The sequence below is a fragment of the Candoia aspera genome, chromosome 2 (genome assembly GCF_035149785.1).
Source record: "Candoia aspera isolate rCanAsp1 chromosome 2, rCanAsp1.hap2, whole genome shotgun sequence".
In the NCBI taxonomy this organism is placed as follows: domain Eukaryota; kingdom Metazoa; phylum Chordata; class Lepidosauria; order Squamata; family Boidae; genus Candoia; species Candoia aspera.
In genome coordinates this window covers 126,292,482-126,318,473 of record NC_086154.1, presented here as the reverse complement: position 1 = coordinate 126,318,473, position 25,992 = coordinate 126,292,482, and the positions used below count along the sequence as shown (strand labels likewise).

General features: G+C 40.2%; 2 protein-coding genes across 6 annotated transcripts in view; both read left to right on the top strand.

Annotated features, from left to right (window-relative positions):
- Positions 1–3,006: 3,006 nt before the first annotated feature.
- Positions 3,007–14,810, top strand: RNF135 (ring finger protein 135). 2 transcript variants are annotated; one of them, XM_063293565.1, is made up of 7 exons: positions 3,007–3,405; positions 5,178–5,267; positions 6,578–6,784; positions 8,625–8,790; positions 10,046–10,123; positions 11,096–11,197; positions 12,944–14,810. In XM_063293565.1, exons 1-7 carry the CDS (start codon positions 3,040–3,042, stop codon positions 13,471–13,473), a joined length of 1,539 nt encoding a protein of 512 aa, XP_063149635.1. In that variant the 5' UTR covers positions 3,007–3,039; the 3' UTR covers positions 13,474–14,810. The 2 variants fall into 2 exon arrangements, with proteins under 2 accessions (XP_063149635.1, XP_063149636.1); XM_063293566.1 differs by lacking the exon at positions 6,578–6,784.
- Positions 14,811–19,194: 4,384 nt separating this feature from the next.
- Positions 19,195–25,992, top strand: part of RHOT1 (ras homolog family member T1) — a 47,445-nt gene continuing 40,647 nt past the window's right edge. Inside the window, exon 1 of one of the 4 annotated variants that reach the window (XM_063293573.1) lies at positions 19,195–19,453. In XM_063293573.1, the coding sequence (XP_063149643.1) occupies positions 19,417–19,453 (37 nt within the window). In that variant the 5' untranslated portion in view covers positions 19,195–19,416. The remainder of the gene's footprint in view (positions 19,454–25,992) is intronic. The other 3 variants (XM_063293572.1, XM_063293570.1, XM_063293571.1) reach the window with 3 other exon arrangements.

The following is a 25,992-nucleotide window of genomic DNA, read 5'->3' as shown; positions in this document are numbered from 1 at the left end:
ACATGCTCCAGTTAACTCTCCTGTGTCTTCAAAGAGAAATGCACAGAATGAAATACCATATTTATGCACATGCCCAACAGATATATTGAGATTCTAGCTCTCAAAATTCCCAGCCAGCAGCCATGTGAGATTCATAATGCATGTGGAGGACACCAGGTTGAGGAATTCTGATTTAGAAGGAATTTTAAAATAAAAAGCATCAAAATATATGCAATTCTGAATCATACTATGCTACAGAGTGAAACCATATTCAGCTGGCCCTGTGAATGGGGAAGAGGACAACATATTGAAGTTGTGAATTCATGACTGAAAAGTGCAGCACAAATTTCTGAAGTGTCTGAGAAGAATGGATTTGGGCTTTGTTTCGAGGAGCAAGAATATCTTAAGCTGGCACTATAAACATTTAGAGCTATGTTCCAAATGCCTGAGCTCTTTCTGGAAATCTCCCTCCTTTTTCTACACCACCTCTTAAGTGGAATAGAATGGGTGTTGTCATACTAAAACAATAGGAAGCTCTGATTTGTCCCCTGGGAAAGAGCCTCCCCCATGTCACATTCCCCCTAGAAGCAGCAGTAGAAAATGAAATTTCTTGATACACAGCTGCAGCTGGAAAATCAACTATCTTCTCCATTTGCTGCCCTTTTATTTCCATGTATAAAGATTCCAAGCTGAACTACATAATATCCCCTGGAAAAGTAAATAATTGTCATACTGTATAGCAAATGTAGATACTGTACACTTTTACAGTGGTAGTGGGAAGAATCCCTTTTGACTTTGTTTCATGACACAATTTTTTCAAAAAGTATTGTTTTTATTATGTGCCATCAAGTCATTTTCAATCCCAGCAACCACATAGATAGATTTTCTCTGTGGCAATCTGTCCCTAACCTGGTCCTTCAGCTTTTCCACTAGTGTCCTGATTGCCACCATAACTGAGCATTAGAGCGTTTTCCAGAGAGCTACATCTTTGTATAATGTGTCCGAAGTAGGATAATTTGAGCCTGGTCCATAGTTGCCTGTACAAACAACTAGGAAGGGATGAGATAGGGAACGTCATTAATTGTTTTTTAAAAAGTGAGTTTTCAGTTAGGTGCACTGATCCCATGGGAGTCCTGTTTGCCCAGAATGAACTCAAGAGGATAAGACAGGAAGGTAGAATTTTTCTTTCCAATTATGGCTCAAGCATTGGCAACTTCTAACCCCCACCAATGTGTAAGAGTATTCCTGTGTTAGCTGCATTTATTATTTGAATTATATTTCGTCTTCCATTCAGGAGCTCAAGATGGCATACGTACGGCTCACCCAGTTGGCTTCTGTGGCTGAGGGTAGATTAGAACCTGGGCCTCCCTGCTCCTAGTTCAGCACCTTAACTGCCGTAGCACACCCTCTCTCACCTATCATCTGGTCAGGACAAAAGGCAAATACATCAATTCAGTTCAAACAGCCTGTGTTGAACATGTATCTACATTTCTCCATTAAAAAAAGGAATTAGAACACTGTGTTTCTTTAAGAAAAGTAGAGAAGTGTTCGTCTTCAAAGAGAAATTAGAACTGAACAGGTTTGTTGGAGTGCTGTACTGTAGTCTTGAGTATTTGGTGCCTGCCCTGAGCTGATATAGTATCCAATTTTGTAATAAATTGCCATTGCAATTACTGGGTGATTTATAAATAGCTAAGGTAGAAATGCAGTTAGCTGCCTGCCACGTTGAATTATGCTAATACTTTTTCAGAAGTTTGGTTGACCTGAAATGTCTCAGTTAGCAACTGAATCAGCAGACTTAACAAATGTTTACTTACTTAAGAGGCTAGAAACCAGGAGACCGGGAGTTCTAGTCCCGTCTTAGGCACGAAGCCAGCTGCAGGACCCTAGGCCAGTCTCTCTCTCTCAGCCCTGGGAAGCAGGCAAGGGCAAACCACTTCTGAAAAAACCTTGCCAAGAAAACTGCAGGGATTAGTCCAGGCAGTTGCCAGGAGTCAAAAACTGACTAGAAGGCATGCATGCATGCATGAAAGGAAAGAGCAGTTGTGTACTTTTTTTCTATTTCTGTAATAACAATAGTTTAAAGTCATATTAAATGAATGTGTAAAACAGCATAGCAGGAGAGGGAAAGAACAACATGTTGCTTATTCGTTTAGTCGCTTCTGACTCTTCGTGACTTCATGGACCAGCCCATGCCAGAGCTTCCTGTTGGTTGATGTCACCCCCGGCTCCCCCAGGGACGAGTCCGTTGCCTCTAGAATATCATCCATCCACCTTGCCCTTGGTCAGCCCCTCTTCCTTTTGCCCTCCACTCTCCCTAGCATCAGCATCTTCTCCAGGGTGTCCTGTCTTCTCATTATGTGGCCAAAGTATTTCAGTTTTGCCTTTAATATCATTCCCTCCAGTGAGCAGTTTGGCTTTATTTCCTGGAGGATGGACTGGTTTGATCTTCTTGCAGTCCAAGGCACTCTCAGAATTTTCCTCCAGCACCACAGTTCAAAAGCATCGATCTTCCTTCGCTCAGCCTTCCTTATGGTCCAGCTCTCGCAGCCATATGTTACTACAGGGAACACCATTGCTTTAACTATATGGACCTTTGTTGTCAGTGTGGTGTCTCTGCTCTTGACTATTTTATCGAGATTTGTCATTGCTCTCCTCCCAAGAATTAAAAGTCTTCTGATTTCCTGGCTGCAGTCAGCATCTGCAATAATCTTTGCGCCTAGAAATACAAAGTCTGTCACCGCCTCTATGTTTTCTTCCTCTATTTGCCAGTTATCAATCAAGCTGATTGGCATAATCTTGGTTTTTTTGAGGTTTAACTGCAACCCAGCTTTTGCACATAATCCATGTCATTTCAGTGCTATTCCTTTCTTTTTGATCCCTTCCACTTTCCTCGGAAATCCAGTCCATGCTCTGTTTGGAGCCTGCGATGGTTACTTCCTCCTGAGCCGTCGTTTTTGTTTTGTTTCTCGTGCAGCTACACGCCCTTCGGAAGAAGAGGTCTAGCAGGCGAGGCCGATAAGCTCCGTCGCTCTCGGGCGCCTTCCGCGGCTGACAACTATGGCTTCTGCTGCCGACGGGCAAATGCCCGTGTGGTTGAAGGCGGAGGACCTGCAGTGTTCCATCTGCCTCGGTCTCCTCAGCAACCCGGCCACGATGCAGTGTGGCCACAGCTTCTGCCTGGGCTGCATCCAGAAATGGCTGAAGGGCCAGCACGGAAACCGCAATTGTCCCATTTGCAAGTGCGGCTTAGGCGACAAGTTGCCTGAACGCAACGTCCTGCTGGAGCTGGTCCTGGAACGGTATAAATGCGCATCCTCTAGCGACCAGCTTCCCTTGCAAGGCTCGTGGCGGCTGGCACAGCCGGGCTTCCCAGACGGGTCGGGGTGCAAGAGGGACTTCGCCACCGACAGGCGCGGTTTTCAGGTGAGAGGGAATGGTGCAGGGCTCTCTGGCGACCCTAACATTGGGGTCTAGCTGTGATTCTTCAGTGGGTTGACCGGCTGGGTGGCCTTCTGTGCTGCTACTGTCATTCTAAGGCACTGAGCTGGGCTGGGGAAATCCCAGGTTCACACGCTGCATCTGCTGATAGCTTTAGATTAGCCAATCTCGCCCTTCTGTCTGCAATACTGTATGAAATGCAGACTTAGGTTGGTTGGGAAAGAGTTATTACATGTGTGACACATTTTAACTCTCTCTCCCTCTGTGTGTATGTGTGTATATGTATATACACACCCAGACCTGCACACACACTAATGAAAGAGCTTGCTGTCAATAGGATGGATATTTTGGGGTAAGGGAAGGGTCACCACTCCGATAATAGGTTTTGTTGCATTACCCAGTGAGCCTTGGAGCCTTAGTATTGTCTAAAATTTAAGACAAAACCTAAGTAGCCTTCCCTAGCCTTTACCTTTCAAGATGGAAATCAGCTTCCATCCTCTCTAGCTATCATACCTGGCAAATTCTGGAAGGAGTCAGATTGTGGCTCCTTGGGTGTGACCTAAAGGTAAGCATCCAACTCCAGGGACTGCTCAGTATATCCCATTCAGGGCTGATACTGAACCTGGGCTCTTCTGCACCAGTGACCTGTGGAGGCTGTTTTAAAGTCTTCTTCCTTGGGAAACAAATAATCGAAAAGGAAATAGCTGACCATTCACACCTGTCTTCTGTTCACCAAGGAGGCTGCTGGCTTCCAGCTTCTTTCATTAAGAAAAAGGTGTGGCTGTAGAGGGACTGCCAGATAGTGTAGTTTGCCCTCAGAAGAATTACTCCAAGCTATGTTTTTATCTATGCCTTCTTTCTTCGCTCTGAAGTATCAGCTGTCAAAGCTTCTACATGTGATTCAGGCCCTTTTAAAGGGACTTATTAATGATGTAATAAATATCCTTATTTAGCTGTGAAGGATCCAAATATTTGAGCTAGATTCACACATGGTACTGACCGATTGTGTGGTTTTGGCTTGGCTAATTGTAGTTTATAAGCCATGGTGTGCGAACTTTGTCAATTCTTGCTTATTCAACAAGAGATGAGGAAAAAACAGTTTACTATCCTGTGTGACTCTATAGTAGCTCTTGTATATCAGTGATAATTTAAAAAAAATAGTCCAATGTTTGCTTTTCTGCAAGATAGGATCCTGAAGTGTGTGGTAGTGGGGGCGGGGGTTGGATGTAAGTTGCATTTTTCTTGTTAACATCCATCAGAAAACAAAAGGCAATTGAGCAATGTGTGACTTTTACTTTTGCTGTCACTAAAGCTTTTGATCGAGCGAGAGGAACTGGAAAGTTAACACATAGATCCCTAAAGTATCCTCTTCATTCCCAAAGGGAGAGATGGTTTCTTATATGCTGTCTGAACCTAACTTAAGGTTTGGCTTGACCAGGCAATGTTGGAGAGGAGATAAATGAACCGTCTGGATCCTATTGTTCAGTGTGCCTTGTTTTCTTAAAAGTTATATTTGATCTAAGCAACCCAGCATTGATAGAACATTTTCTGCATTTTTGCCATAAGTCCTTACATTCTGCAACATCTTATTCTGCAAAGGTAACCTTATTAGAATAAAGGTGTCAGTTACCTGCATATATGCATATATAAAATGTAACCAGTTACTTCTGTTCAAATCAGTTTTTTCGGGAGTTCAAAATGAATGCATTAAAATGAATGCATTAAAATTAATGCGGAGGGCTGGTTTTCCTCCTTAGGACACAGTGAAAATAAGCGAAATCCCAAAACAAATACAAATGGTCTTGGAGACAATCACAACCTGGAGGAAGGACAGCGCTGCAATGAAGGTTGGTATTGAAATGTCCTTTGTGTGATCTGGTCAAGAGCTTTTAACCCTTTCCAGGACATCTGACACCCTTTTCCTACCGAAGCTTTGTGTAGGTATTGCACAGTTGCAATCTGCCTTTTCCCTCTCTAGCTGGTAGTTGCAGGTAGATTGCACATTCTGGTATTTTTTACTTATTAATATTTCAAATTTAGTCACTGCCCATCTCACTCAGAGAGCAACTCTGGGCAGTTTACAATAAAACCAGAATAAAATACCAGTTAAAATACAATAAAATAAAACACTATAAAAACAATCACCTTAAATAAATAATATATTCCAAGGGAATAGATGGTTAAAAAATTCTTAAATTAATGTACAGGAGCATCATCAGGGGTGCCAACCACTCCCACTACTTAAAGAATCCCACTACTTTGTTTGCTGGGAATAATAATCCCACCATTTTACGTTTCCAGCTCTGCTTCGTGCATCAGATTAGTGGACATAATTCACAAAAGTTGATGCCAGAAGAATCTCTGCAGTGGTTGTTACTGTAATAGGATGCAAAATATTTTCAAGGGGAAGCATGCATAACATGCAGCAGCTCACCACCTGATGGATTATAATCAAGGAAAAGCTTTGCCACTATTAAATAGAGAAATTGCTCTTCCCTAGCATGGCTTTTGGAATACTGTAGTCTGCTCTCTCTTCTGTCAGCTGTGAATTGGACCTTGTGTTTCCTTTAAAAGCTATTACACTGAATGTGGTAACCACATCAATCCTGATTATCTGATTTATTTCTGGTTTCTGCTCTTCTTTCCATTGCTAATTTGTGCCCTTTGGCATTTCCTGAATTGCTTTTCTGCACTTCCTGGGAGAACAGTCATTAAAAGAAAGGAGGTGGTTATTACGAGGGGGCTGGCTTTACTTTCTAGAAGCAACATGCGGAGAGACAGATGTTGCCAGCTGAAGCCACCTACCTGCTCTTGGCTGATCTCTGAAAGCTAAGCAGGGCTGGGCCTGGTTAGTACATGGCTGGGAAACTGTCAGAACATCCCAGCGTTGTGGGCTAGACTGGGAACTGAAACCATTTCTGGAAGAAGGGGATGCCCAGAAACTACATGGATATAATTATGAAGTCAGCAGGAGTTGAGTTTGATTCAAAGAAGACTTTTAAGAAGTAAAGAGAATGCTTGATTGTGAGAAGAGCTGGTTTAGCTCTCAAACTGTTGAAGCCTTCTGTTAGAATTCTAGAGGGAAAAAGAGTTGAAAACTTTCAGACTTCTGTATAGAGGTAAGTCTTTCATCAGCAAGTCTCTTTCCTGATTTTAGGATTATATGTCTCAAACCAGAAGCTCTATTTCAGAAGCCTTCGGTTTTATGAAGAAGTGCATTTGTGATCAAGAGGAAATGGTGCTAGGGATTATTGAGGAAGAACTGATAGTGGCTCAACAAATAACAGACTCAACTGATAAGCAGCTCACTGGAAAAATTCACAATCTTTTGGATTTGCAGATCAACTCTGAAGAAGTGATGAAGGTAAAACATTGCATTAATGATACCATTAATTAAGATCTTTTTAAAACATTGGAAGTCCTAGAACTATTTCTGAACAAAGAAGGGCAGGACTGGGATGCTAATGTGCTTTGGTGGCCCTTCCAATGCAGAATAGGCTGGTTTTAAAAATGTATTAAACTTGTTGATCCTAAAGATGTAATCTCAAAGGGATTCTCACTGCTGTTAATGGAACACCCGTGTCATGATTGCAAACCAAAGATACCTTGTGTGTATGCAAGTGCTCTCTGAATAGCACAGTCACACTACAGTATTGGTTTGATTGCTCAGGATGGTATTCTGAGGGTTCTTCCCCACCCAGCCCTACCCTGAGATGAGAGTTCTGGATATTCTGTGCTACAGACCACTACTGAAAAGGCGGCTCCTCCTCCACCTCCTCCTCCTCCTCCTCCTCTTTGCTGCTTCTTTCTGAGCATATACAACAAATAAAATATCAAAATCTCTTTTTCTCCATGCTGTGCAATTTGTATATTAATAAACTCTGTGAAACTGTTGTCATTGGGCAGATTAAAATTAGATATCTGAATAAATGTACAGGTAATCCTTGCTTACCAACGGTAACTGGGACTGGGAACTCCATTGCTAAGTGACACGGTCGTAAAGCACAACACCACATGACTGCACCAACTTATGACAGCAGTTCAGGCAGTCCCAGTTGCCGTCATTAGGCAAATCCTGCGTGGTTGTTAGGCGCGACGTCACCTGATAGCCATTTATGACTTCCTGCCAGCTTCCCCATTGACTTTACTCATTGGAAGCCAGCAGGGAAGGTCGCAAATGGCAATAATGTGACCATGGGACACTGCAACATTGTAATCGTGAGCTGGTCACCAAGCTCCCAAATCAGGATCACGTGACTGCAGGGACACTGCAATGGCTGCAACTATGAGGACCCATTGTTAAGTCCCCCTCATTCAGCACTGTGGTAAATTCAAACAGTTGCTGAATGAGGGGACATTAAATGAGGACTACCTGTATGTCCAATGGGCATTATTCAAATTAAGTGGGTGTAAGCAACATAAAAGTACTTGAATATTCGGGCAAGTGTATATGTTAGAAGTGGGGAGCAATCTTCAGATCATCATGACTTCTTCCCCCTGTGCTGTAACCATTTCTGTTGTCTTTGCCCAATGGCTGCATTTATCTTATTTTTTTAAAGAAGAAAATGTATTAATTGGAATTAAGGGTTAGACTCCTGAATTCTGCTGCAGTCAGGGACCTGCAGGCCAGCAGAAAGAGTGGCTGTTTTTGGTCTTAGACTCTTTTAGGGCTTTTAAAGTCAATCGCACATTTTAAATTGTATCCAGCAGGCAACTGGTAGCCAGGACATATCATTAGTACAGGCATTGTATGATCCCTGTAGATGGTTGCTGCATTTGCACCAGCTGCAGTTCTCAGACTGCTTTTAGAGGAACTCCATAATAAAGCGCACTGCAGCAGTCAAGACCGGTTGCAACTATCACCAAGTTGAACCAACTGAGGAAGGACTGGAGTTGGTACACTAACCACTCAAAGGCTTGCAACAGCCATAATCTGCAAATCCAGTGGCAGATGGGGTTCAAGGACACTCCCAAACTGCAAAGCTGCTCTCACTGGGGGAGTGCATCCCCATCTAGAACACGCTTAACCTGAAACTCAAAATCCAGCCCTTTCTTTGTCTACAGAACCTCCACCTTCTTCGGATTTAATTTCATTTGTTTCTCCGTCATGTGTTATTTATTCAGATTCTAATCACAGAATTGTTAGAAATTCTTGACTGAAATATTGATGGTGCTTTGTTTAATTGATTTTTTTTAATTGTTAGAATACCTCATCAGAACAAGAAGCTTACATTGGCAATCCCATCCAAATGAATGCACCTCCTTTTTCCATTCAGAAGATCAGCAGTATTGCCAGTGTGGTTGAAGAGTTCAGGAGACAGCTGGAAGCATCAGTTTTGAGGGATTACCGAGTACAGCCACTGTCACAGAGTTGGTGGAATTTCCATTGCCCTCTTACATAAAGAGTAAACATATGCTGACTTAATACAAAGCTCTGAGTATCATTAAGGAAGTAAAACCAGCATGGTCTGGCATTGTTATTCTAATCTGATGCTGAACCTGAGGAAGCATGGTTTGGTTGGATCAGCCCTTACCCTTAGTTGGATCAGACCTTACCCTGACTGGCGTTCTGTAGCCACCAAATGCCACCTGGATGGCAAATGAGGGTGTGATGCATTTGAACTTACCACTGTTTTTGTTTTTGGTTATTGAATCTTACTTCGTTCCTTCATCTGATCCTTTATATCCATGGCTATTACCTATTAGTTTAACAGGCCTCACTCATAAGCATCCCTAAAGTGTGTTCTATGTCTGTTGCTTGGCAGGCACTTTTTCTAGCATTGTCCAGATGTTGAACTCATTGGCAATATGGATATGGAATGGCTTTGATATTTATTTCTCTCTGTGGCTGAGATGGTTCTGGTGTATTACTAGAAACTTTATAAATAAAAAGGCCTTCCTGTTTAGCAATCAATGGTACCTTCTATTACAATACACAAGCCTGGTTGGTTGGTTGGGTTTTTTTGTAATATTTCAAGGAATACATCTGTGTGTGTTTCCTATAGGACAATGTATTTAAATCTCAATTGGCCAGTGACAGGTCAGCACAGGTTTGATCTGGTTGGCAGCTGTAGACTTTATACTCAGCATATGGAGGTGCTGGCATATGTTTGGGAATTTTAATGAGAAAATCATCATTACATGATGCATATTTATACCGAATGCTTTTCATATCTTATCCTTGCAATAGGGATCAGCAGCTGCCAATTCCAAAACTGAATCTGGCTCCCTAAGCAATAGTAGCTGTATCTCCAAACCTTGTTTGCAGAGACAGGTGGAATATGTGGCTCTCTGGATGTTATGGAACCACAATTCCTATCATTCCTTGTCAGTGGCTGTGGGTTAATGGGTATTGTCATTATGCAACATGTGGACAGCCATAAACTCTCCAACTTTGAATTGAAATGTATGGGTGGTCCTCGGCTTCCTTCCACCCATTTCATGTGAAAATGACCTTTCTCTGAAATAAAGTGCTGATCAAAATAATAAGGGAACCTTCTAAAATGGATCAGCTAGATCTCCTTCTTAAGCTGAGATTGAGGCTGAGACATAAGCAGCTACTTGTATTCTGCTCAGCCAATTTCTAGGTTCAGTGACTAACAGCCTGGATGTCTTTTTACTGTAGAGCATTCTCCAGGAACAAGCAACAGCAGTGAAATTGCAGCTGATGTGGCAGAAGACATGTTCTTTTCCTGTAATTCCTGTAGGTAGTTTATTTACCTTAATTGATTTTGTGGAGCGCGTACTCATTATTTCACGAGGGAATCATTCCCTTGCCCACATTCCTCCACTGATTCATGTTGTTCAGCTGCTCTGACATTCCTGATTTGATTGAGAAAAACAAATGGAACACTTGGCTAGACCTTTTTTAAAGTATACATTTGTGTGGTTTCCCAATTTAATTCGCTCAAATCGTGATTACAGGAATAACATGGAATTAATATTCAGGAATAACTATACTTAGTGTAAGTATCATTTTGGAGTAAAAATTAATCTCCTACTTGTCTGGTCATCTCCCATTGTTTCATGGTTTTATAATAAAAGGAGAAAAGTTGTGAGTATTCGGGGTAAATGTGGGAGTACCATATCTATGCCGATCCTTGCCTGTCGCTGTATCTGTTTGCCCTGCTCTGTCACTTATCGCTCTAAATAGTCCTTTGGGGGTTTCTCAAGTTGTGATATCCTGGAATCCATCGCCAGGTTCTGCGGTGGGGACATGTGCGACCAGTTTCCCAGTTGGCATGGATGAAAAACACCATCTAAATTATTCTTGCTCATGAAAAGGCAAAAAGTGTTTTTTATTTTCTTAGACTGCCTGTGGGATCTATGTGATACTGTTCTTGGAAATAAAAATGATACTAGAGATTGGCTCTTAGCAGGATGCCAGCTTCTCGTTGAATTTTTTGTAATTAGAGTAATAAAACTGCAGGTGGGGAGGGAATCCTAACATGTGCCAAGGACAATGACCGTGGGTGGCATGTCTGCCTGTATTTAAGTTAATAATGAGTTGCAAAACATTGCAAGAAGTAGAATAATGTTTACAGTCCCAAGGAATGGTTCTGGAATAGCTAATTAGCTGGCAGAAACCCCCCGTTATAGGTTAAGTATCCCTTCCTTGAAACCAATTAAATTCAAAATTAACAAGGAAACTCTCTTTATATTTTCTCTCGACTAGCGCTATCCAAAGATTCAGTTCAGGAAACAAGCAGCTCTTCATCAGCAGTGCCATCTACTAGGGATGGAGAATTGCCGATGATTTCAAATAGGTTTTCTCCGCGTAAGTATATACATCGATGCATATGCAAAATAGTGAGATGTATACATGAAACGTTCAAACCTTCCCTTCCAGAAATAATTTGAAAACCAGCTGTTGAATTGGTATTACGACCTATTTTTCCTTAAACAGATAACTTGTATTCCATTTAAGAGTACAACATTTATTTTGCTTTCTTTAGAAGCAGTGCTATATAGTATTTACTAAATAAATTTACTAGTATTAATGAAACAAAATGTGGTTAGCTTTCAGGGGTCTTGGGACGATAATTTACTTAGTCACATAGCATTTGGAAACCGCAGTGAGCTTTCCAAAATTGTGCGGACTATAATCTTGTAATAAATTATTTCCCTGCTGAGGAAATATTAGATGGTTATCTTGAGAATGCACACCTTCCCTAATCTAGAATCATTCCCAGAACTCTCAACATACAGACACAGACAAAAGTGTTGGTACCCCTCCACTTTTCCCCCAAAAATCCCAATTTGCCTTGAAATAAGTTGAAACTGACACAAGTAAAGGGCATTCACCATTCTTTATTCCATAGTCCATAGAGCAGACACTTTGCTTTTGATTTATGGCTTAACATATTCTTGTAAATGATGATGATGATGGCATGGACAACAGCAATACTTTTAACAAAGCTATGTATTCAGTGTTTTATTCCTTCTTTGATTCTCCTTCTACATAGGAGATTATTTATGTATTTTACTGAAAACAAAACTAGCTGATCTGCTACAGGATTTTGACTAATGCTCTGTCTTCTTTAGTATCCTAACAGAAATGGATGCTTTGTCCACTACATCTTTTAATGATCCTAATTGTAATCAAAAGGCCTATCTCTCCTCTACCTCCTCAGATGAACAGGGGAGCCTTAAACATTAATGTATTTATTACAAAATAAGACAAATCTTCTTAACCTGGGCAACCCTCCCAAAATATTCACCTCAGTAGTGTAGGGAGCCACAGAGGTGACCTTGGAGAAACTATTCTGAAGCCATTAAGACAGCAGATGCAAAAGCATGTGTTGAGCCCAAGGGATCAGGAAGGAATAGTCTTCCTGTGCAGTCAGTTTCCTGATCTGGTCTACCCCATATGGCTGATACCAATGCTATGGAAGTGGGAAAGTATTAGAAAGAGAGTCAGACTGGCTCCCCCCAACTCTCTGGGGCTAAGAGAGAGGGATGGGAAAACACAAGCAGGCTTGCAACTTGCTTCTGTATTCTTAATGGCTTCTGGGTAGTGCCTTCAGGTTCATCTCCTTGGCTCCCTACAATGGCCATGGAAACTGGAGAATTTGGGAAGCTGAAGGCCACACATTTGGAAGACCCCAGGTTGGGAAAGGCTGGAATGTTTGTCAAGTACAGTCCATTTCTTTGAATGCCCATTGTATTTTCCCAAGAGGAAAATAAAATGCAAGAGTGATGACATGGATAATGGAATATATATAAGGCTATTCACAAAACTGTTCTTGGATATGACAGTCTTGCTTGACCAGCATATTAACATACCCGATATGATCAGGCAATCTTAATATCCTATAAACTTGCTTATTGCATGTTGTGGTTATCATACTATATATTTACCTGTCCCAATTTCACCTCCCTAGTTGAAGTAAGCTGCATTATCCAGCCTCATTGGAGGTAAAGCAAAAATGTTGCAAGTAGAGAAGATGGGTTTTGGTTTATGAACATATCTCCTTGATTTAAAGCTCCTAGATCAGAACATTTCTTATTTTATTTCATTTAGGGATATCCAACATTACATTTGATGATGAAAGACTTGGTTGCATGCTTGAGCTCGCAGGCAATAAAAGGAAAGTGATAGTGTCCCGCATTCGCAGACAATATGAACGTTCTCCTAAGAGATTCTGCAACAGTCAGGTGCTGGGTTCCCAAAGTTTCTCTGAAGGCTGCCATTACTGGGAAGTGAGCACCAAGGAATCTTCTGGATGGGCCATTGGTGTTGCCAGTGGGGAGATTGGCAGGAAAGACCGACTAGGGAGAAATGAACTATCCTGGTGCATAGAATGGAATACACAATGTATCTCAGCATGGCACAACAATCAAGAAGAGAAGATTACTGAAGAGAAACCTTTGCAGGTTGGAGTTTTCCTTGACTTTCCAACGAAGAGTTTGTCTTTTTATTCTCTTACTGATAAAGAAACGTGCTTACACAAGTTTCAGATCAATACAGCCAATCCAGTTTACCCTGCTTTTTGGATTTATGGTTTAACTGCTGGTGAGTTTTTAAGTATAAATGATATCAGTAGGCATTAAGTTCACACTACAAATGTATATTGCCTTTATAAGCATTTGCCCTCTAAAGAGGCTTTGAGATTCTGATGTTTTGCTGTTCGACGTGTGAAGTGTCTCATCCTTTCCCGATCCCTGAGCGGGAAGGAGTCTTACATGAGTTTGGCCTGTTGGAAGTTTGCACTGCCATTGGATGGCGGTTAGAAGATGTACAGTTTCAAAAGGAGCTTCAGGTTTGGGATGCATACATATTCATTGTCAGCTATCATCATAATCCCTGAGCAGCCGGTTAGTACTTTCAAACGACTTTGCCTTTGCAGCAGCGTCATGGCTGACAGTGGGGTTTACTGAAACTCTTAGGGCTAAACACTTACCTACTGAAAATGGGCAGAAAAATCAGGCAGTTTGACATCACCTAAAATTTTATAACCTAATATGTATGCAATATGACTTTTATGTTCTAGATTTTCATATTTTATAATCTTACATTTCCAGTAATTTATGAAACGTCACCAGCGTTCTCAAATTACCGTATTCATTACACTTCCCTGTCCTGTAAGAACAATAACCTCAGCATTGTTGTAGAGAACCAGCAGGTAATCCAACAGTTAAAGTTCTCCAGCTATCAGCTCTAGTTTTTAATCACTACATAATAATTGAGAATCCATATAACATAATTATGAAGGCATTAAAAAAGTAGAGAGAGACTAAGGAGACCCCAATTCTCTTGCAATCATGAGGTTCACAGAGTAATTTTTTGCGCATTACTTTCCCTCAATCCAGGTACCTTGCAGGATTGAGAGGGGACTTCCATGTGTGCCCAGATGAAAATTAGAATGGAAGCACTATTATAAAATCAAATGTGGGGGGATGGTGAGCAGATGTAGCCCTGTATATTTGCAAGTGAGTATGCTTCTGTGCCAAGTAATTATTTCAGAATGTACTATGTGCAGAGTCATTAAAGTACTTATAAAATAAACAGACCCTTAACTTGATAACAGGTGACAAAAGGAAAAGGTAGAAGAGTAAAAATAGCAACATTTCTGGAAAAACCCTCACATGCAGTACTTCGTTCAGCCTTGTAACTCATATATCCAGAAATGCAGTAAGAACTTTTAGAGGAATAGAGATGGATGTGAATAAATAAAACAATACTTTTTTATTTTATTTAATTTCACCTTGCTTTTTCTATCATAGGATACATCGAAGTAGCCAGCTTACAAACCCAGTTATAAAACAAAAATATTTTTGCTTGATCACTAAAACTGTTTTATTTATAGTTAGTTGATGACTTTGTATACATTTAAAAAATACATGTTTCAAACTACTTTCAGACAATAAAACTTGGGTTTTGTACATTGCATTATGTGATAATGTCGTTTGTTTCATTCTGGCTTAGTAAGCTGTATGAATATAGTATTGTTGTTTGTAAATCATAGTTTAATATTTTACTGTGTTTTCTGAAACCAGCCATTGGTGACTTATTCAAGAAACTGGGCTTAGCAATATGTATGATTTGGAAATTCAACCAAGTGTCAAGTTGATGAATGTGAGTTATTAATTATCTGTTCAGGAAAGGCAAGTTTAAACAGGTGACCTTAAAAACAAAAATCTGTACTGAAGATGTAAGGTGAGGATTGGCAGGATGGTGCCCACTATGCCCCTAAATGGAACTCAGTTCTAAAATACAAAACAGTGCAAGGAATTTAAAAAGGTCCCCAAAAGTCAAATCTTGCAAGATCTCTAGTATTTTTGCATTTAATCTTGGTTGATTTAATGGTTTAAAATCTTTAATGCTTTAAAATGATTCAGACTTGCAAGATTCTGTTAATATAGCTTTACAATAAAGTAGAATTAGTTTATCTGGTTGTTTTTCTTGTCTGGCCTACCCGGTAAGGCTGACATCAATCCTGCAAGGCTGAAAGTACAATTCTCCCACTGTCTCCTTTACTGCCTGAGAAACTAGGGAGGGTCCCTTCTGAGCCTCTTGTTCTGCCCACTATGCAGCTGTGGACTATACTGTCTCTTTTCTGACTGTTCCCTAGGCAGCATCGCTTCACCCTGTCACCCAAAGTCTTTCCCACATACTTTTACACAGGCCCCAAGAGAAGTCCCCATAGGCAGTATATTGTTCCCTGCCTTAAAGTCCATCTTAAATAGACAATCTGTCCATAAAAATAATTATTACTGGTCCTTTTGCTAGGCAGCATCACCAGAAAAGCCAACACAACAAAGAAAAGCATGCACAATCAGTGGACTGCAGTCAGCTGATCAAAGGATGGTCTCTTTTTAGATCAGGGCAATTGCATCTCCTCTTAATTCTTGGTTAGTACATAACTTAGTAGTTAGGTGGACACAACTGTGAAGATATACCTCATGAGAACAGGAGCACTGCCCTGCTGGATTGAACTCACTGGCCTATCTCAGTGGTCTGTTCTCACGGTGGCCAACCAACTGCACAAGGAAGCCCACTAGTCTCCCAGCAGAGGGCCTTCAGAGGCAGTCCCACTCCATCCAGCCTAATAGCCATTGATCCCCATGACTTCCATGAATTGGTCCAACACCTTTTTGAAGCCAGCCAAGCCTGTAGCCAGCACCACACCTTGTGGCTGCGGATTCCGAAGTTTAATTACTTGTTGTGTAAAAAAAAATGTTTCCTTTTTTTCTGTCCTGAATCTTCCAGGATTCAATGTCATTGGGTGACCTCTGGTTCTAGAATTTTGGGAAGGGGAAAATAGCTTCTTTGTCCACTTTATCTACACTATGCACAATTTTGTACATGTCAATTGGGTCCCTTCTCATTCGCCTCCTTTCTAGACTAAAAAGCCCCAAATGTCTCAACCTTTCCTCATAGGGAAGCTTCTCCAGGCCCTTGTCCTCCTTTGAACCTTCTCTAGCTCCACTATATCCTTTTATACTTGGCAAGTGGGAGTCCAATGCACCTACAGAGGGAGTGCATTCCTTAGCCCAAGAGCTTTTTTTTTTAATTAAATGTTTTATTAATTTTTTTTCAAGATATACATAAAACTAAAAAGGATGAAACAAAAGAGCCTACAAAGAAAAAAAAACCTGTAAGACTAACTGCTAACTGCTGTGAAAAGTACTGTCAGAAATGGTTCGTGCTAGTATATGTGACAAGATCCTTGCTGCTCAGAAGATTGGTCTTAGCCCATGAGGTTTTTGAGGTGTGGCAACCAGAACTGCACACAATTTCCCAGATGTAGTCACACTGTTGATTTATATAAGGGCACTATGGAATTGGCATCTCTATTTTCAGTACCATTCCTTATTATCCCTAACATACTGTTGACCTTTTTTACAGTGGACATGCACTGCGATGACACCTTCATTGAATTGTTTACCATTACTGCTTTTCCTGATCAGTCACGTCTAGCTCTGATCCCGTTAGTCTGTATGAGCAGTTAGGATTTTTGGCATCAATGTGCATCACTGTATACTTGCTCATGTTGAATGACGTCTGCCATTTTGACGCCAACTCCCCTAATGTGCAGAGAACCCTTTGGAATTCTTCACAGTCCCTTGCTGTTTTTACCACTCTGAACAATTTTGTGTCACCAGCAAACTTGGCTATTCCAATAGTCATGCCCAATTCCAGGTAATTTATAAATATGTCAGAAAGCACAGGTCCAAGGAGAGAACCCTGGGGTATCTCAGTAGTTACATCCCTCCATTGTGAGAAATGTCCATTTACACCTACTTTTTGTTTTCTACTTTTTAGCCAGTTGTTTATCCACAAGAAGATCTGCCATTTTATTCTATGGCTGTTAAGCTTACTGAGAAGTCTTTGATGAGGAACTTTATCAAAGGCTTTTTGAAAATCTAAGTAGATGATGTCTACTGGCTCAATCTTATCCACATGTTTATTTATTTATTTTTATCTGTTCGGTCGTCTCCGATTCTTGGAGACTGCCTGGACAAGTTCCTGCAGTTTTCTTGGAAAGGTTTTTTCAGAAGCAGTTTGCCCTTGCCTTCTTCCTAGGGCTGAGAGAGAGTGACTGACCCAGGGTCACCCAACTGGCTTGGTGACTAAGGCAGGAATAGAACTCATGGTGTCCTGGTTTCTAGCCTGATGTGCCTTAACCACTGCACCAAACTGGCACTCACATGTTTATTAACACCCTCAAAAGAACAGTAGATTAGTTAGGCAGCATCTTCCCTTAGTGAAGCTATGTTGGGCATCCTTGAGCAAGGCCTGGGTCTCCAGATGTTTGCTAATTTTATCTTTAATAGCATCCCTCCATCTTCCCTGGGACAGGTGTTAAGCTTACCGGCATATAATTTTCTGGATCTCCCCATGAGCCCTTCTTAAAAATTGGAGTTCATCCTCTTCATATAACCAAATTTCAGAATACTGTGAATAGATAAGTCCAGGCTGGTAATCTTAGATGATATTTATAATGGACAATCTGCCATTAAATGACCTGACTTTTAGCAAGAGCTCCTTCAAGGCCTTGCAGATCTGCCATCAGGATTGCTATGATCAAAGGCAGACCAAAAGAATTAGTTTTGAGATACTGAACTAGGGAAATACACTATTCTATCTTTCAGTACAGAGCCATGTGGTATAGTGGTTAAGACAGGCTAGAAACTGGGAGACCATGAGTTCTAGTCCTGCCTTAGGCACAAAGCCAGCTGGGTGACCTTGGCCCAGCCACTCTCTCTCAGCCCGAGGAAGGAGGCAATGGCAAACCACTTCTGAAAAACCTTGACAAGGGACTTGTCCAGGCAGTCTCTGAAAATCAGAATTGAACAGATAAAAAAAAATTCAGTACATTCTTGTTTTTAGGTACATAACTAGACGAACAGGGCTATTTACATATTTTCGGAAGGCTGTCTATGCAAAAAAGCGATCTAAAGGACCTTAGTTAAAAGGTGTAATGCATTTTACAGGAAAGTTCCTTATTTTGGAAGCTAAAATAAATAACATCCATGATGCTTGGCTCTTGTTCCTTTTTTGCCTGCCAGTGAGTTTCATGCACCAATTGATTATGTCTGCTTATTTTAGCTGCCTTGTGCTTTTTTTTTTCTCACCAAAGAAGTTAGGACTATCAATTGATGATTGACAGCTACCTGTGTGGATTTATGTACTCATGCAGTAATCACAAGGATATCACATCAATCAATTATGTCTGCGGCAGGTGAAAACTTTTTAGACTTGAGATTTTGACACTACTGTAGTGAAGGCCAGTAAAGGAACAAGAGCCAGATGCCCTACCTTCGGGTTTAGATTGTAATTGCAGTAGTTGTAACTTAGAAAATTTTATTTTGAAGGACAGCATACAAATTGCAAAAATAAAAGAAAGTAAAAGGAACTCTGATCTTACACAATACAACAAATACCTCTAATGATGGCAAAGATAAATCTATCTCCATCTCTCCAGCAATCCATTTCTCTCAATCGGTTGAATTGCAGATATGTATTGTGGCCCTAAGTACTTGCATGCTACTTTCCAATTTTTTCCAAATTAAATTAAATTACAATAAAAAAACAAGGCATTTCTGTGCTCCTGAACACACGTTATTTTAAAAATTAAACTCTCTAGAACGCATCAGACGCGGCTACACTTCCGATTCGCTCCCCATTGGACTGCCTCTCCGCTCCGTACGGCCAGGAAACGCCGACGGCACCTTAAGGAGCGCTCACTATAGAGCAAACCGATGTAGAGCGGCACCCGGAAGAGAGCCTTTCCCGCCATTGAAGGGCGGCGAACATAGCTCCGGAAGTTCAAAGCCGTCTGTCCTTCTAGCCCTCCGTCTATGGTTGGTGGAGGGAAAGGTTGCGAACGAGGCGCTGGGGGCGACCGCGGGAGCGGGCGCACGCTGGCTGTTGGAGGCGGGGCTGCACGAGCGGATCGCCCGTAGTAGGCCGTGGCTCCCCCGCCTTGCTGGAGCCCTGATGTGAGCGGCAGCCGGATCGCGGGGCCCAGAAGGCGGAGTAACAGCACGATGAAGAAGGACGTGAGGATCCTGCTGGTGGGAGAACGTGAGTGAGGGAGGGAGCGACTGGGAAGGTCAGCATTAAAGAGGGGAAAGGCAGAGAAGCGCCGGCTGGGCCGGAGAGAAGGGAAGCCAGCTCGCCCGCCCCGGTGAATGAACCAGGTGAGGGCAGAGGGCTGGCTGGCCGAGCCTCAGGGAGGAGGGGGAGAAAGAGTGATGTTACCGAGGTAGGATACACGTGTGTCTTGTTTTGTCTTCCTTTAGCGGAATGAAGGGGGTCGTTGGTGAGAAGGTGTTGGGGAGAACGAGGTGTTGGGATTTAAGCGAGGGTAGGAGATGGGAAGGACAGTGGACAGTGAGTTAGAAAGTAAGCAGAAAGCAGAGGGTTAAGTGTGCAGAAATGGGGTTTTATAGGACCTTGGGGGGCAGGCTGAAGAAGAGGGGAATTAGTTTTAGAAGATGCAGAAAGTTGGCAAGTGGGTGTAGAAAGGGCAGATGAAGAAGCTGAACAAAACTGGAAGGATGAAGAAGTGGAAGAGGTGTCAATGGGCACCCAGAGACTGGTTCCTTAAGGGATTCGGTTTATTTTAATTTTTGGACCAGCTGTTCCCTGGAGGACAGATGAGGATAGAAATGTGCAAACTAATTTGATCTTTTCACCTGGAAAAGGTATTTTTCTTTTCTTTCCATCTTTTGTAAATACCAGCTCATCTTCTGCTTTTATATTTTGGACCAAAACATTTGTCTTTATTCAGTAGCAAGTTGGTGTTACAAGGGCACCAGCGGTACTTCCTCCAAATAAGACAGTCACCAAGTTTCCTCTCCCCCCCCCCCCCCAAATCAGCTGCTCACTGTCGGAAATATGCCCTTGCTAGTCTTTCACTGGTTGTTGAAACATAAACTACCTAGAGGTCTGGGGATCTGGGCCTAAGCCATGGGTGTCCAACCTTTTGGCTTCCCTGGGCCACATTGAGTGAAGAAGAATTGTCTTCGGCCACACATAAAATATATAATATAGTTAATGTATATAAGTAATAAAGCTTCATTTATTTTTTTATTTTTTTATTATAATTTTTTTAAAAAGGGCAACATAAGTGGGATATTTGACCTTGTTTTTGTGAAACTAATGCATCAGTGTCTGGTTCAATGGAAGTGGTTGCAGTTCTCAGTGAGGTCTCAAGGTGCTCATCAGAAATTTTAATTCTAATTTTACTCTTTGTGTGCTTCATCCTTGGGGCTGCATTACTAGCTGTTCAGGGCTGCATGCGGCCTCTGGGCTGCGGGCTGGACATGCCTGGCCTAAGGCTTTGTTGACTCATCTTAGCTCTAAATATGGAAGTCAGAATTGTGGTTTTTTTTAAACAAGATTACCTACTGTATGCCCCCTCAGCAGGTGTCCTAAACAATGTATTTTAGAGCAAAGAGTTCTGCTTTCCACTGAGATAAAAATATATTTGCAGAAGATATACTCCTTCCTAAATAATATAAACTGACAGAGCATCTCAGAAATACATTAGAGTCCAGGTTTTTTTACTTGTCCATTGGTCATTCTGTCTGTGGCTTTTACAATTAAGCACAGATCTAGCTGTTTACTGAACTATTACGTGCCTTTGATCATCAGTCTTCTGGCATGCATGTTATGCTTGGCTATCAAGGGTCCCGCATATGGAATTCAAACTAATAGGTCTGTAATCTAAATATGGACATGCTACTTGCAGGTGGAGATCTTTGTGCATGCGTATCTATTACAGAATGAACAGCAACCTATTTAGTGTAATGCAGATTGGTGAGGATTTATTTTCTGATTAGTGTGTCATTGAATGTGCTTTTTTGGGTTGTATGTTGCTGAAGGATGATGTGTGAAAGGTGAATAGTGTCAAAAAATAGATGCCTGGCTGCTAATACTGTGCAAAGTTACCGAGATTGCTCTGCATGTTAATGAGTCTGATGTCTGTGGGCTAGCAATTATGAATTACTGTTGAAATTTGATTGAGAGACTAATTAAAATAGTATAATCTTTTGACTGATTTGATATATTTAGGATAGTTCAAGAATTGAGAGTTTGGAGTGTTCCTTAAAGCTCTGTTACTGCCTTGATGAGATTATGGATGGGATTTGAGCTTGTTTTCTCCTATCTGCCCCATCATTTTTTCTTTTAAATTACTTAGAGGACTCTGTTGCATGCATGTATACCTGTCAGATATTGTGAAATATTTATAATTCAGAAGGAATTCCTGTTTTCCACACCAAGTGTTCCACACCAAGTATAAAATCAGGATAGCAACCTGATGCACTCCAAAGTTTTAATCTCCTACACTCATATTTCTTGCTGCTAGCTATGATAGTGGGATTGATAGGAGATAAAGTCCAAATTATCTAGAGGGCATTAGGACATTTATATGTGTATGCAGGATGAAATAGTCTTGCATTGAGAATGTACATGTATTTAGCTATTAGTTTATTTGTGTTTAGTTTAAATTACCAGGTCAAAGGTGTTAAAAATAGTCTTTGAGAATTCAGCCCTGGAGAGGGAGTTTTATCTTCTTGGAAGACTTAAATCAAGAATGATTTGTTTAAAGAGATTATTATCCTGTCTCTTGACTTGTTTTGTTAGTTGTTTGTGACCTTGGGAAAAGTTTCCTAAAGCCAAGCAGTGAGATTTACATTGTAACCATACATAGCATGGCTTTTTTGAACTGCTTGACTATTCATTTTATGCAGATTGCAAACAACTTTTAAAATCAGAAAAGCTGGGCAGTAGGGTGACAGTAAAGGACAATTTGAGATAAAGTGTGTTGTCCTCAAATCACAGCAAGATACACATCTCGTAAAGTTCTGTTGATGAATACCTTGACTACAAGGACAATAGACTACAGTGCTATCTGACTAAGCAGGAGGAAGTTAAGTTTAAAACCATCAAAGTGTAGGCTTGCAAATCTAGCTCTGGAGGGAGTTGTGTGTGTGCGCATGCGTGCATGTGTGCACGCATGTGTACATGCCTTTGAGTCAGTGTTGATTCCTGGTGACTGCCTGGACAGGTCCCTTCAGTTTTCTTGGCAAGATTTCAGAAGTGGTTTGCCCTTGCCTGTTTCCTAGGGCTGAGAGAGTGTCTGGCCCAAGGCCACCCAGCTGGCTCTGTGCCTAAAGCGGGACTAGAAGTCACATTCTCCTGGTTCTATCCCAGTGCCTTAACCATACACCAAACTGGCTATCTCAGAGGGAGTTTTAGCTGCTGTGAAAAGTACTGTCAGAAATGGTTCATGCTAATGGAAGGACTTACAAATCCGTTCAATGGAGGACTGAATGATTAAATTAATGGAGCTGGCAGAAGTGGCTAAACTGTCAGCGTTGATAAGAGAAAATACCGTAAATTTGCATGGGTTTGTTTCTACTTGGAAGCCACTTTTGGACTATTTGCTTGTACAGAAAAAAATGTACAAGCAAATACAAAATCAAGTTTTTGATTTTGGGTTTTGACAATTAAATGGTATGATTTTAGAGAAATAATGTTTTTAAAAATTTAATTAAGAGTAAGAGATCAACTTTTTATATGCTTTTATATCTGTGAGTAAGAAGGTCAGAAGTCACCTGTCTTTTATACCTTTCTATCCTTGCACTGTTTTAGTTTTACTTGTTTCTTTTTAGATCTGTATTCTGTTTTATATTCTGTATTTTGTATTTTAATTATATTTTGAAAAGTATTAATAAAACTTTAATTAAAAAAAGAAATGGTTCATACTAGTATATACGACAAGATCTGTGCTGCTCAGAAGACTGGTCTGAGACCAAAATCTTCAAGCTGTTCTTTAGCTGGGCTTTGATTTGTCTAGTGACTGTTGAAATTGAGAGCCTAAATTTAGAAAACAGAATTCTTATTTAGGGAAATGCTGTTTGCCAGGAAAAAAAAATCCAAAGCATACATTGAGCAGTGTCATGCATACTTATGCATTAAGGAAACCCCAAACTTACCTTTTCAGTACATTATTTAATTTTCACAATATTTTCTGAAAATAATATTTTAAAAACCCTGCATGCTGACAGTGTTATAGAGATGTGTCCTCTTAGAACCAAATTGGTTTCGTAAATTGTCATAGTACATAACGTTCTGTTCTAGAAAAATGGTTTGCATCACTGCAATGGATACATTTTGATGTATTTTTTTTATAATTCCTATAATATGTTTTATATTTTCCCTCTCTTCCTACGTCCCATTATATCAAGAGCACATTTACAGTTTTTTATTTAGGAGATTGACAATCCTGGAAGTATTTCAAGCTGAAATTGTTCTGGAACAGTTCCAGAATGATCAGAACTGTGTTGGAATGTATCCAGTATTTTTTTTAATTTGAAATATTTTGCGTATCACTAATTTAAATAAATATTCCTGTGTGCATTTTGTACCATATTCCATAAGTTCAATATAAAACAGAAGTATAGCAGTGAAGGATTTCACTTAAATGCATTAATTGTTCCTGCATTAAAGAGTTCTCACGTTGAGAGATACAGAGGGTAGTCAGCTAATGTAATTGTTTTAAGATTCTGGCATGAAAGAACTTTAGCAATATACCAATTGTTAAACTATATTTGTGGTAGATGTGCGCTATAAAGCATTCAATGTATTTGAAGTTTAGTTGTGTGGGTATCTCAACTTTTTCTGAAAAGAGAATTAGGACATGCGCTATTTTCTGGAAATAGTGTGCTTCAGTTTCAGCGACATAGTTGCTTTAATATTTCGGAAAGCTAAAATGCCTTCATATAAAATTTTGCATAAGAGAGCCTCTGGCAATTTTTTAATAACTTTTATGAAATCTGAGATATGGGAAGCTAAATCACACCTTGCATAATTTTATCATTCTGGATCACAGTACTTGACTTGAATCTGAACAAGTGCATTGCTACTATAGAAAAATACTGTTTGGTGATGTAGGAGCCCTTTGGATTGATTTGTGGTAGTTGCACACATGCGTACAAATATATGCATGAATGTGCCTCTAAATTTGCATTTCTAAAGCAATCTTATAATTGTAATTCAGGGAGAATGCTCACTTTCAGAATATAATAATTAAGAATATAATTATTTTTAAAATATAGCAAGGTTGTGCCCATTTATTTATGTTTGTTGATTACAGTAAATTTATCTGGTAAATTAAAAGCAAAAGAGTGATATATCCAGGGTCTGCTGATAGTGGAACAGATACTAATGGCAGATTGAATTCTCCCTTTCCTTCAGCAGTTGCCATGAGCTTCCTGTATTTGGAAATGTTTTCATATATGAGATTACTTATAAGCACACAGAGTTGTATGTTTATGTGCAATAAAAAGGAACTGGGTTCTGCTTTTCCACAAAGCATTTCCATGAATGTTTTTGTCTTAAGCCTCACAAAGTCAACACTAAGCTAAAAATTAAAATAAACTTGCTGGTGGGTTTTTATTAGTTGATTTTGCCCAGACTGATATATGAACAGAAAACAAAGGAAATTTTAAACAGAAAGGAAAATTATTCTAATCCAGTCAGCATGTTATGATTTCAAATATAAAGAACTAAGTTTGCGTTGCCAAGCTCAGTCAGGACATATACAAAACAAAGATGAAAGAAAATTTCTACATTTCCTAGGTAACTGCATGCTAATCTGTAAGAAGACTCAGTGCTTTACCAGTTACAGCAATCTAACATAGTATTAATAGCACTTTTATTTCTGATAGCAAGATTCAGCAAGGCCTAACTTTAGGAAATGCACAGGGTCATTTGAATATCCTATTTGGCCAGCAGTCATTTTGCATGAAGTCATTATGCTCATTCAGTTCCTCCTGTCAGAAAAAGACTTTAAAAGGCCTTTAAAAAATCTTCCAAAGCATCATCATCAAAAGTGTTCTTGGCCCAGGGGGAAGTAACTTAGCTTTGTCCTATTCTTTCTTATTCGATTGGCATAGATATTAAATAATAAAAATATACTATGTGATCAAAGAGTTTTGCAGAACTTGAAAACTTGCATGCATCTGAATTCGCCCTATAAAGGTATTGCAGTAATATGATTTCTGGGTTTTTTTAAAACATGCATCTATCAAAGAACATTCGTTGTTACAGATTTTTTTGCTGACTGTTTTAGTTTGTATTGATTTGACAGTATGCAAGTGGAGAGAAGGAAGGAAGGAAGGAAGGAAGGAAGGAAGGAAGGAAGGAAGGAAGGAAGGAAAGGTCTGCAAATAGTCCTCTATATAGATGAAGTGAATGTGGATAGTTTATCTCCAGATACTGTTGAATCACTTACACCACTCATAATTGGTGTCAACTGCATACACAGGAAATTGTGGATATAGGGTAGCTAATATTGTTCTCACCAAAATATTTGCATTTTTTAAACATAATTTTTATTGAAGAAATTTTTACCAAGATAAAAGCAATACTAGTATTAGAAAAGAAACTAAGAAAAAAAGAATAGTGAATAAATAAGAAAGAAAATAGAGAAATAGAAAAGGAAAAGATTATAAAGAAGCTTCTGATATTTTTGACAGCAGTTATAAATGCATTTATATTTTACCCTCTCTAAGGTTACATCATAATTTCCTTCTTCCATAAGCTACCCT